This window comes from Carcharodon carcharias, unplaced genomic scaffold, assembly GCF_017639515.1.
Source record: "Carcharodon carcharias isolate sCarCar2 unplaced genomic scaffold, sCarCar2.pri U02, whole genome shotgun sequence".
Taxonomy (NCBI): domain Eukaryota; kingdom Metazoa; phylum Chordata; class Chondrichthyes; order Lamniformes; family Lamnidae; genus Carcharodon; species Carcharodon carcharias.
In genome coordinates this window covers 772202-785042 of record NW_024470889.1, presented here as the reverse complement: position 1 = coordinate 785042, position 12841 = coordinate 772202, and the positions used below count along the sequence as shown (strand labels likewise).

Sequence of the window (12841 nt, the reverse complement as noted above, 5' to 3'; positions counted from 1 at the left end):
CAGCGACAAAGCTGTATCATCGACAAGGCTGTAATAGTGACAAGGCTGTATCAAGTACAAGGCTGTATCAGGGACAAGGCTGTATCAGGGACAAGGCTGTATCAACGACATGGCTGTATCAGCGACAAGGCTGTATCAGGTACAAGGCTGTTATCAGGTACAAGGCTGTATCAGCGACAAGGCTGTATCAGGTACAAGGCTGTATCAGCGACAAGGCTGTATCAGGTACAAGGCTGTATCAGCGACAAGGCTGTATCAGGTACAAGGTTGTACCAGGAACAAGGCTGTATCAGTGACAAGGCTGTATCAGTGACAAGGCTGTATCAGGTACAAGGCTGTATCAGTGACAAGGCTGTATCAGTGACAAGGCTGTATCAGCGACAAGGCTGTATCAGGTACAAGGCTGTATCAGTGACAAGGCTGTATCAGGTACAAGGCTGTATCAGGTACAAGGCTGTATCAGGTGCAAGGCTTTATCAGGTACAAGGCTGTATCAGGTACAAGGCTGTATCAGTGACAAGGCTGTATCAGCGACAAGGCTGTATCAGCGACAAGGCTGTATCAGGTGCAAGGCTGTATCAGGTACAAGGCTGTATCAGTGACAAGGCTGTATCAGGTACAAGGCTGTATCAGGTACAAGGCTGTATCAGTGACAAAACTGTATCAGGTACAAGGCAGTATCAGTGACAAGGCTGTATCAGTGACAATGCTGTATCAGGTACTAGGCTGTATCAGGTACAAGGCTATATCAGGTACAAGGCTATAACAGCAACAAGGCTGCATCAGGTATAAGGCTGTACCAGTGTCAAGGCTGTATCAGGTACAAGGCTGTATCAGGTACAAGGCTATAACATCGACAAGGCAGTATCAGTGACAAGGCTGTATCAGGTACAAGGCTGTATCAGGTACAAGGATATATCAGCGACAAGGCTGTATCAGTGACAAGGCTGTATCAACGACAAGACCGTATCAGCGACAAGGCTGTATCAGGGACAAGGCTGTATCAGCGACAAGGCTGTATCAGTGACAAGGCTGTATCAACGACAAGAACGTATCAGCGACAAGGCTGTATCAGGTACAAGGCTGTATCAGCGACAAGGCTGTATCAGGTACAAGGCTGTATCAGGTACAAGGCTGTATCAGCGACAAGGCTGTATCAGCGACAAGGCTGTATCAAGTACAAGGCTGTATCAGGTACAAGGCTGTATCAGTGACAAGGCTGTATCAGATACAAGGCTGTATCAGCGACAAGGCTGTATCAGGTACACGGCTGTATCAGGAACAAGGCTGTATCAGTGACAAGGCTGTATCAGTGACAAGGCTGTAGCAGTGACAAGGCTGCATCAGGTACAAGGCTGTATCAGCGACAAGGCTGTATCAGCAACAAGGCTGTATCAGCGACAAGGCTGTAACAGGTACAAGGCTGTAACAGGTACAAGGCTGTATCAGTGACAAGGCTGTAACAGTGACAAGGCTGTATCAGGTACAAGGCTGTATCAGGCACAAGGCTGTATCAGGTACAAGGCTGTATCAGCGACAAGGCTGGATCAGGTACAAGGCTGTACCAGTGACAAGGCTGTATCAGGTACAAGGCTGTACCAGTGACAAGGCTGTATCAGGTACAAGGCTATATCAGCGACAAGGCTGGATCAGGTACAAGGCTGTATCAGGTACAAGGCTGTATCAGTGACAATTCTGTATCAGGTACAAGGCTGTACCAGTGACAAGGCTGTGTCAGGTACAAGGCTGTGTCAGGTACAAGGCTGTGTCAGGTACAAGGCTGTATCAGGTACAAGGCTGTATCAGTGACAAGGCTGTATCAGGTACAAGGCAGTATCAGGTACAATGCTGTATCAGCGACAAGGCTGTATCAGCGACAAGGCTGTATCAGCGACAAAGCTGTATCAGCGACAAGGCTGTAATAGTGACAAGGCTGTATCAAGTACAAGGCTGTATCAGCGACAAGGCTGTACCAGTGACAAGGCTGTACCAGTGACAAGGCTTTATCGGGTACAAGGCTGTATCAGGTACAAGGCTGTATCAGCGACAAGGCTGTATCAGCGACAAGGCTATAACAGCGACAAGGCTGTATCAGGTACAAGGCTGTATCAGGTACAATGCTGTATCAGCGACAAGGCTGTATCAGCGACAAAGCTGTATCAGCGACAAGGCTGTAATAGTGACAAGGCTGTATCAAGTACAAGGCTGTATCAGGGACAAGGCTGTATCAGGGACAAGGCTGTATCAGCGACAAGGCTGTATCAGGTACAAGGCTGTTATCAGGTACAAGGCTGTTATCAGGTACAAGGCTGTATCAGCGACAAGGCTGTATCAGGTACAAGGCTGTATCAGTGACAAGGCTGTATCAGGTACAAGGCTGTATCAGTGACAAGGCTGTATCAGGTACAAGGTTGTACCAGGAACAAGGCTGTATCAGTGACAAGGCTGTATCAGTGACAAGGCTGTATCAGGTACAAGGCTGTTTCAGTGACAAGGCTGTATCAGTGACAAGGCTGTATCAGCGACAAGGCTGTATCAGGTACAAGGCTGTATCAGTGACAAGGCTGTAACAGTGACAAGGCTGTATCAGGTACAAGGCTGTATCAGGTACAAGGCTGTATCAGGTACAAGGCTGTATCAGGGACAAGGCTGTATCAGGTACAAGGCTGTATCAGGTACAAGGCTGTATCAGGTACAAGGCTGTATCAGGTGCAAGGCTGTATCAGGTACAAGGCTGTATCAGGTACAAGGCTGTATCAGCGACAAGGCTGTATCAGCGACAAGGCTGTATCAGCGACAAGGCTGTTTCAGTGACAAGGCTGTGTCAGTGCCACGGCTGTATCAGGTACAAGGCCGTATCAGTGACATGGCGGTATCAGTGACAAGTCTGTATCAGGTACAAGGCGGTATCAGTGACAAGTCTGTATCAGGTACAATGCTGTATCAGTGACACGGCAGTATCAGGTATAAGGCTATATCAACGACAAGGCTATATCAGCGACAAGGCTGTATCAGGTACAAGGTTGTATCAGGGACAAGGCTGCATCAGTGACAAGGCTGTATCAGTGACAAGGCTGTATCAGTGACAAGGCTGTATCAGGGACACGGCTGTATCAGGTTCAAGGCTGTATCAGGTACAAAGCTGTATCAGGTACAAGGCTGCATCACGTACAAGGCTGCATCAGCAACAAGGCTGTATCAGCGACAAGGCTGTATCAGCGACAAGGCGAGTGGGCCTGAAGCTACAAGTGACCACGAGAGATGCTCTTGGTTACAGATTGTGAGCTTACGTTCTCCCATTAATCTATTCAATCTTTCATTTCAGAGAGAAGGGTGTGGCTATCTGAGGTGTAATACACCTTTAAGCTGTAATGTGGAAAAATGTAAGGTTATCCACTTTGGTAGGAATAAACAGAAATGCAGAATATGTCTTAAATGGGGAAAAGATTGAGAAATGTAGATATCCAAAGGGACCTGGATGTTCTTGTGCATCGCAAGGTTAACATGCAGGTGCAACAAGTAACTAGGAAGGCATTGGTGGTGTTGGCCTTCATTGCAAGAGGATTTGAGTACAGGAATAAAGATGTTTGCTGTGAATGTATAGAACCTGTAACTAATTAAAATAACCCATTTTGTAAGGTGATATCCCCTTCTCCCATTCGGAGGTCTACTCTGGGTATCAACAACCCATTTTAGTTTGCGCACAACACGTTTATTTGGCACTCAAACAAAAATCTTCTTACACTCAATAAGACGTATACTCTCATGTCCACATGTGCAAGGTTGCCTGGGTTTGTCTGAGTGTCGGAAGGGAAGGAGAGATCAGTTCTCTCCTTCCAGTCTCCAAGTACTTGATCAGGCTACTCCGTCCTGAGCAAGCCAGCTATCATTTTGGGGCACAGCTTCTTATACCCCGCTCGGCGCTCACTACCCTCATGATCGGCTCCGGATAGGTCGAACATGTCTTCTCGAGGCTCAGCGATTGGCCAGTTGACTCTGGCAGCCTCATCAAGTTTTTGATCATTTTACAGAGAGTTCGCTCTCTGTTCTCCAGCCCTGACACAATTAACGAGACCATAGTCTCATCTCCGCCAACTTCTTGGTTTCCAAGCAACCAGCCCGTACAAATTTGGTCACAAATTTAACAATAACTTTAACCTTATCAATTTAATATTTCATCTTACCGACTGCACCATCTTGCAGGTTTTCGTCCGTTCACTTCCTTTAACAACAGCACAGTTACACCACATTAATCACGTCAGAGGCTTGGAACCAAGGTATCCAGACCTGAGGAGTTAAAGATCACTTAAACTTCAGTTACTGCAAACAAACTTCTTGCTGGTCCTTAAAAGTTAATAGGATCAGTTGAACGCCACATTACAGATTCAGCATGTTCCACTCCCCCCTCCCCTCTTCTTCCAACACTTGTTTCTCTATCTCAGTTATTATTTATGTACATCGCTTCCCCCTTCACCAGGTGTCAAAACGTTCATGGGGACAATGGGAGAAGGTGCCGGGGTGGGGGCGATTGCTTAAAAGCCTTGGTGAGATCGCACCTGGAGTATTGTGTTTTGGTCTCCCTATCAAAGGAAGGAGATACTTCCCATAGAGGGAGTGCAGTGAAGGTTCACCAGACTGATCCCTGGGATGGCAGCATTGTCCTATGAGGAGAGACTGAGGAGACTGGGCCTGTATTCACTAGAGTTTCAAAGAATGAGAGGCGATCTTATTGAAAGATACCAAATTCTTACAAGGCTGGACAGGATAGATGCAGGAATGATGTATCCCCTGGCTGGGGGGTCTAGAACCAGGGATCACAGTCTCAGGATAAGGGGCAGGCCATTTAGGACTGACTTGAGGAGGAATTTCTTCACTCAGAGGGTTGTGAATGTTTGGAATTCTCTACCGCAGAGGGCTGTGGAGGCTCAGTCATTGAGTATGAGACTGAGATTGATAGATTTCCACAGATGAAAGATATCAAGCAGAATAGGGATAGGGTAAGAAAATGGCGTGAGGGAGAAGATCAGCCATGATCTAATTAAATGGCGGAGTGGGTTCGAAGGGCCAAATGGCCGACTCCTGCTCCTGTCTCCTATGTTCCTATGTCTGTATTTGCCTGTGTGTGAGAGAGTGTGTGTGTGCCTCTGGCGTGTAACTGTGTCTCTGTCTGCATTCCCCATCCAATTCCCCCTCAGACTCTCTTTCTGGTTGACCTCTAACCTGCTGTTCTGCTTATCCTCACAGGGGCAAGGTACACGTCAGTCAACCAGCTGAGTACTGGGTAACGGTGCAACGGAGGCCGGAGCGGGGGGTCGTCCGCAGGATCAGATTCTACAGCAGCCGGGCAGGACCTGACAGCCGGATGCGGAGCTGGGAAGAATTGTCGATCGTCAGCGCCACCGGAGTCTCATTAGTTTGAGCATCGCAGGAACCCATCACTGCCAATAAGGAGCCATGTGGGAGTCAGTCTGGTTGCAAACAATGTCCAAACCTTGTGCCTGCTGCTGCCAGCTACTGCTGGTATTGGCCGTCTTGGCAAGCACCCAGGGGCAGGTCCCTCGCACTTGCGCCAGTGATTGGCACATAGCAAATGGCATGTGCTGCCCACACTGGTGGGGCGATGGCTCACCCTGTGGGAGTGCCTCAGGCCGGGGCTATTGCCAGGAGCTGGCACTGCCGTCACCCTGGTCAGGTGGGCAGGTGGGTGAGGGGCACGCCACCCATTTCCGCCTATGCTGCCCGTCCTACTTCTTCAGCTGGCTGTGCGCGTGCCAACGGGGATGTGGCGGTGTGGACTGTGGGGAGTGTGCCCCCGGCCGGGTGGGCTCACAATGCCAGCGGCGGCGCCTGGTGGAGAGGCGGGATCTGCGGCAGATGTCAGTGTCTGAGCGGGACCTCTTCCTGGACCGCCTCCTGCTGGCCAAGCGCACAGTCAGCTCCCGATACGTCATCTATACAAGCTCCAGTCCTGAGCCCGGCTCGCCGCTCCATGTCCGTGATGCCAGCCTCGACGACATCTTGGCCTGGGCACACTATCTCTGTGCCAAGCCCCAGGGGGATGGCCAGCTGAGTAGCTACGCCCACCAGGGACCTGCCTTCCCCTGTTGGCACCGTGTCTACCTCCTGTCCTTTGAGAGGGAGATGAGAAACCTGACTGGAGAGCAGGATTTCTACCTCCCATACTGGGCCTGGGCAGGACAGCAGAGCTGTGACATCTGCATTGACCATATCTTCGGTTCCAATGATGCACAAGGGGTCCTCAGTCAGACCTCCTGCTTCTGCTGCTGGCTGGTAAGATCAACTCACTGTTCATGTCGGCTTTAACACCTCTCTCCCCACTCAATCTCCAACTCCTCTAAGATACCACCCACAATCCATCTCCCTCTCTCTCTCTCTCTGTCCATGTCTCTCTCCTGCTGTCTCTCTATTTCTCTTTCTCACTCTACCTCCGTCTTTCTCACTGACTCTCTCTTTCCCTCTCTCTGTTTCTCTCTCTTACTGTCTCTGCCTGTCTCTTTCACTGACTCTCTTTTCCTCTCTCTATCTCTATTTCTCGCTCTCAATGTCTCTGCCTCTGAATCTCTTTGACTCTTTCTCTGAATCTCTCTCTCTTTCTCAGTCTTCCTCTCAGTGTCACACTGTCTCTCACTCTCTTTCCCCATCCCCATCCACCACTACTCTCCTCCGTCTGGCTGAACTTGTTCTCTCACTAAACAATTTCTCCTTTAACTCCTCTCACTTCCTCCAAATAAAAGGTGTGGCTATGGGTATCCGCATGGGCCCCAGCTATGCCTGTCTCTTTATGGGGTATGTGGAACATTCCTTGTTCCAGTCCTACTCCGGTCCCCTCCCACAACTCTTTCTCCAGTACATCGATGATTACTTCGGTGCTGCTTCATGCTCTCGTCGGGACTTAGAAAAATTTATTAATTTTGCTTCCAATCTCCACCCCTCCATCATTTTCACATGGTCCATCTCTGACACTTCCCTTCCCTTCCTTGACCTCTCTGTCTCAATCTCTGGTAATAGACTGTCCACCAATATCCATTACAAACCCACCGACTCCCACAGCTACCTCGACTACAGCTCCTCACACCCCGCTTCCTGTAAGGACTCCATTCTCTCAGTTCCTTCGCCTCCGTCACATCTGTTCTGATGATGCCACTTCCCAAAACAGTTCCTCTGACAGGTCTTCCTTCTTCCTTAACCGAGGTTTTCCACCCACGGTGGTTGACAGGGCCTAACCGTGTCCAGCCCATCTCCCGCGCATCCACCCTCACACCTTCTCCTCCCTCCCAGAAACATGATAGGGTCCCCCTTGTCCTCACTTATCACCCCACCAGCCTCCGCATTCAAAGGATCATCCTCCGCCATTTCCGCCAACTCCAGCAAGATGCCACCACCAAACCCATCTTCCCTTCACCCCCCCGGTGGCATTCCATAGGGATCATACCCTATGGGACGCCCTGGTCCACTCCTCCATCACACCCTACACCTCATCCCCCTCCCATGGCACCTTCCCATGCAACTACAGAAGGTGCAATACCTGCCCCTTCACTTTCCCCCTCCTCACTGTCCAAGGGCCCAAACATTCCTTTCAAGTGAAGCAGCATTTCACTTGCACTTCCCTCAATTTAGTCTACTGCATTCGCTGCTCCCAATGTGGTCTCCTCTACATTGGAGAGACCAAACACAGACTGGATGACCGCTTTGCAGAACACCTTCGGTCTGTCCGCAAGTATGACCCAGACCTCCCTGTCGCTTGCCATTTCAACACTCCACCCTGCTCTCATGTCCACATGTCTGTCCTTGGCCTGCTGCATTGTTCCAGTGAAGCCCAACGCAAACTGGAGGAACAGCACCTCATCTTCCGATTAGGCACTTTATAGTGTTCCGGGCTTAATATTGAGTTCAACAATTTCAGATGATGTACTCTCTCCTCCATCCCCACCCCCTTTCCAATCCCCCTTTTCCCAATAATTCACAATTTTTAAAAAATATATACATTTGTCTTTTCCCACCTATTTTTAAATTTATTTCGATCTATTATTTTATCTCCACCTTTTAGCCCATTTCGATCCCTTCCCCCCCACCCCAACCCCACTAGGGCCATCTGCCACTAGCTTGTCCTACCTGCTATCCTTAATGTCCCTATTAGCACATTCCATAGATAATATCACCACCGTCAACACCCCTTTTGTCTATGACATTTTTGGCAATCTCTTCTTTGCCTCCACCTATCACTGCCCCCCTATCCAGCTCTACCTGTCCCAGCCCCCTCAACCAGCTTATATTTCACCTCATTTCTCTATTTCCTTCGTTCTGTTGAAGGGTCATTCAGACCTGAAACGGTAACTGTGTTCCTCTCCGCAGATGCTGTCAGACCTGCTGAGCTTTTCCAGGTATTTTTCTTTTTGTCAATCTCTCTTTGTTTGTCTCGGACTCTCATAGTGTCATTTGTGGCTCAGAATACACATTCAAATCCCACCACAGCAGCTGGTGCAAGTTCAATTCAATCAATAAATCTGGAGTTGAAAGCTAGTGCCAGGAATGGTGACCATGAAACTATCATCAATTGTTGAAAAACCCCATCTGGTTCACTAATGTCCTTTAGGAAAGGAAATCTGCCATTCTTACCCGGTCTGGCCAGCATGTGACTCCAGACACACCTTTTTGTGGTTGACTCTTAACTGCCCTCTGAAATGGCCGAGCAAAGCCACTCAGTTCAAGGGCAATTAGAGATGGGTAACAAATGCTGGCCTTGTGGACAATGCCCACAACCCATGAAAAAAAAGAGAAAAAAGTAGACCATTCAGCCCATCAAGTCCATGCTGGCCCTCTGGACAGCAATCCAGTCAGTCCCAGACCCCCATTTATCCCTGTTTCCCCTCAAGTTCTCATCCATTTTCCTTTTGACATCATTCATCGTCTCCACTTCCACCACCGCGTGGGGTTCCAGAACATCACCTCTCGCTGTGTTAAAACACTTCTTGCCCACATTCCTTCTGCATCTCTTGCCTGAAATGAAAACTCTGTGTTCCCCAGTCCTTGTACGATCAGCTAATGGGACAGCCACCATGTCTAGCTTAATAAACCCTGTCATCACCTCGTTCACTTCTAACAAATCTCCCATCAACCTCCTGTGATTCAAGGAGATCAATCGCAGCATTTCCCATCGAAACTTGTGACTAAAATCTCCCATCCCCAGAAGCATCATGGTAAAACTTTTCTCTCTCTCTTTCATTACCTCTGTCACTGATTCTCCCTCCTTCCCTTGTTCTCTCACTACTGCTGTCACTGATTCTCTTTCTCTGTGTCTCTCTCTTTCACTTCCTGTCACTGATTCTCTCCTTCTCTCATGACCTGTGCCACGAAGTCTCTTCCTCTCTCAATGCCTCAGTCACTGGTTCTCTAACACTGCCTGTCACACATTTTCTATACCTGTTTCTGAGTGCCTCTGTCACTGATTCTCTCTCTCACTGCCTCTGTCACTGATTCTCTCTCACTCACTCACTACCTCTGTCACTGATTCTCTCTCTCTCTCTCACTACCTCTGTCACTGATCCTCTCTCTCTCACTAACTCTGTCACTGATTCTCTCTCTCTCTCTCTCACTGCCTTTGTCACTGATTCTCTCTCTCTCTCTCACTACCTCTGTCACTGATTCTCTCTCTCACTACCTCTGTCATTGATTCTCTCTCTCTCTCTCTCACTGCCTCTGTCACTGATTCTCTCTCTCTCGCTGCCCCTGTCACTGATTCTCTCTCTCTCTCTCTCTCTCACTGCCTCTGTCACTGATTCTCTCTCACTCACTACCTCTGTCACTGATTCTCTCTCTCACTACCTCTGTCACTGATTCTCTCTCTCTCTCTCACTGCCTCTGTCACTGATTCTCTCTCTCTCACTACCTCTGTCACTGATTCTCTCTCTCTCTCTCACTACCTGTCACTGATTCTCTCTCTCACTACCTCTGTCACTGATTCTCTCTCTCTCTCACTGCGTCTGTCATTGATTCTCTCTCTCTCACAACCTCTGTCATTGATTCTCTCTCTCTCACTGCCTCTGTCACTGATTCTCTCTCTCTCTCACTGCGTCTGTCATTGATTCTCTCTCTCTCACAACCTCTGTCATTGATTCTCTCTCACTGCCTCTGTCACTGATTCTCTCTCTCTCTCACTGCCTTTGTCACAGAATCACACATTGCAGAAGAGGCCCTTCAGCCCATTGAGTCTGCACCGACAGATGAGAAACACCTGACCTACCTACCTAATCCCATTTCCCAGCACTTGGCCCATAGCCTTGAATGTTATGACGTGCCAAGTGCTCATTCAAATACTTTTTAAAGGATAAACTTGATTCTCTCTCTTTCTCTGTCTCTCTGCTTGACACTGATTTTCTCTCTCTATTTCACTGCAGCTGTCTCTCTCTCCTCTCTCTCTCTCTGCCTCTGTCAGATTGTCTCTCTCTGTCCTTCTCACTGATTCTCTCTCACTGCCTCTGTCACTGATTTTCTCCATTTCACTGCCACTGTCACTCATTCTGTCTCTCTCACTGCCCCTGTCCCTAATTCTCTCTCTCATCCTCCCATTCACTGCGTCTCTCCCTGACTTTGTCTCTCTCTCTCTCTCACTGTCTCTGTCACTGATTGTCTCTCTCTCTCTGCCCCTATCACACATTCTCTCTGTGTCTCTCTCACTGACTCAGTCACTGTTCTCTCTCTGTCACTCTCACTGCCCCTGTCACAGATTCTCTCTCTCTGCCTGTGTCACTGATTCTCTCTCTCTCACTACCTCAGTCACTGATTCTCTCTCTCCCACTGCCTCAGTCACTGATTCTCTCTCTCTCTCTCTGCCTGTGTCACTGATTCTCTCTCTCTCTCACTGCCTCTTTCACTGATTCTCTCTCTCTCTCTGCCTCTGTCATTGATTCTCTCTCTCTCTCACTGCCTCTGTCACTGATTCTCTCTCTCACTGCCTGAGTCACTGATTCTCTCTGAAGTGAGTGCATATATGTGTGTACGTATGTATGTGTGTGTGTGTATGTGTGTGTGTATGTGTATGTGTGTGTATGTGTGTATGTGTGTCTGTGTATGTGTGTGTGTATCTATGTATGTGTGTGTATGTATGTATGTGTATGTATGTGCGTTTGCATGTATGTATGTGTATTTGTATGTATGTATGTGTGTGTGTGTGTATCTATGTGTGTGTGTGTGTGTGTATGCGTATGTATTTATGTGTGTGTGTGTATCTATGTATGTGTATGTATGTATGTGTGTGTGTGCATGTATGTGTGTGTGTATGTATGTGTGTATGTATGTATGTGTGTGTATGTATGTGTGTATGTATATTGTGTGTGTGTGTATCAATGTGTGTGTATGTGTGTATGTATGCACATATATATGTGTATCTATGTATGTGTGTGTGTATCTATGTATGTGTGTGTATGTGTATGTATGTGTGTGTATGTGTATGTATGTGTGTGTGTATGTATATGTATGTCTGTATATGTGTGTGTGTTTGTGTGTGTATGTGTGTATGTATGTGTGTGTGTATGTGTGTGTGTATGTATGTGTGTGTGTGTATGTATGTATGTGTGTATGTGTGTGTATGTATGTGTGTGTGTATGTATGTATATGTGTGTGTGTATGTATGTGTGTGTGTATGTATGTATGTATGTGTGTATGTATGTATATATGTGTGTGTGTGTGTGTGTGTGTATGTACGTATGTATGTGTGTGTGTGTGTATGCGCCCCTCCTCGCATTCTATGTTCTGTTCAGAACCTGTAAAGGTAGAGTCAGTGCCAATTAACAACAAAGAAAGTACCCGGACAGTTTGACTGCAGTGTTGCACAATTACTGTTTTCACATCACATCCCATTACCTTGCCAGGTCCTTTCCACTCTTCGTAGCTTTCCCTTTAATAACATACCGTGTCTCCCTGTCTAAACGGTATTCCAGATGTTTTATGCAGTGCCATAGGGCTCGCCAAATTTTCTCCGAAACCTCACGTTTTAATGAAAGCTTTTCTGCCTGCATGCAAAGTGTTCAGGTAAGCAGGAGATGTGGAGCTAATGCTTCTAGATCAGAGGGAGGGTGCATCTGACAACACCAAAGTCAAATTGGGAAGCACTGTTCTACCCCATTGCCACTGATTCCAACCCCTGTTACCTCCCCCCACCAACCAGCACAGCCACTCATTCAGGGTTCACCCAGACCACGCCTTGTAGCCCTTCTTGCAAACATTCAGGGCCAAATGCAAGTGTCAGTTGTTGCCCTTGTCTGCCTCATTTTTTTATTGCATTCAGCAATCACAATTTTACACCCTAGTCAAGTAAAACACATGCTCCCAGCCTCACTGTTCCCGGGTTCTCTCCCCTGCTCAAGGCCCTGATGAAGCTTTTGTATTGTCCCATTGGTGTCACCAGCCTTTCCGACTACAATTCCCATTCTGCATGTACAAAACCAAAGTCGGCAGCCACAATTTCAGAAATGAGAACATCGAGTTCCACACTGACATCCAGACGTTGGCACAATCCAAGAAAAGGGGCAACTAGACAGTGGAATGGGCCTAATCCACTCTACTTTGACCAGGGCCCTAAAGGCCAGCTGCAGAGGTCAGACACTATACCACATCCCTGGATCCAGCCTGGGGATTTGTTGGCACAGTTTCACCCGAGTCAGTGAATTGGCCAAGTCCCCCAATCGGGACGTATCACATTACACGGTACATTAAGCACCCAAGGCATCACATCCCCTGTGTCCACAGTTCTTGAAAGAGTCAGGAGTTCTTTCTCATTGTTGTGAATTGTGATGGCCTAAGAATTAACCATGGTAATTACAGA

The 12841-nt window shown here is 48.0% G+C and overlaps 1 protein-coding gene across 1 annotated transcript; it reads left to right on the top strand.

The window, feature by feature from the left end:
• The first annotated feature begins 5481 nt into the window (after positions 1–5481).
• Positions 5482–12553, top strand: LOC121275113 (tyrosinase-like). The gene is made up of 2 exons (XM_041182528.1): positions 5482–6291; positions 12425–12553. The coding sequence occupies exons 1-2, from the start codon at positions 5482–5484 to the stop codon at positions 12551–12553; spliced, it is 939 nt and encodes a 312-aa protein (XP_041038462.1).
• Positions 12554–12841: the final 288 nt, after the last annotated feature.

Excerpts from the sequence above, each read along its gene's own strand:
- LOC121275113 (XM_041182528.1), top strand. The coding sequence starts at position 5,482 with ATGTCCAAACCTTGTGCCTGCTGCTGCCAGCTACTGCTGGTATTGGCC. Across the intron at positions 6,292-12,424 it reads CCTGCTTCTGCTGCTGGCTG|CCTTTCCGACTACAATTCCC; the intron begins GTAAGATCAACT and ends TGGTGTCACCAG.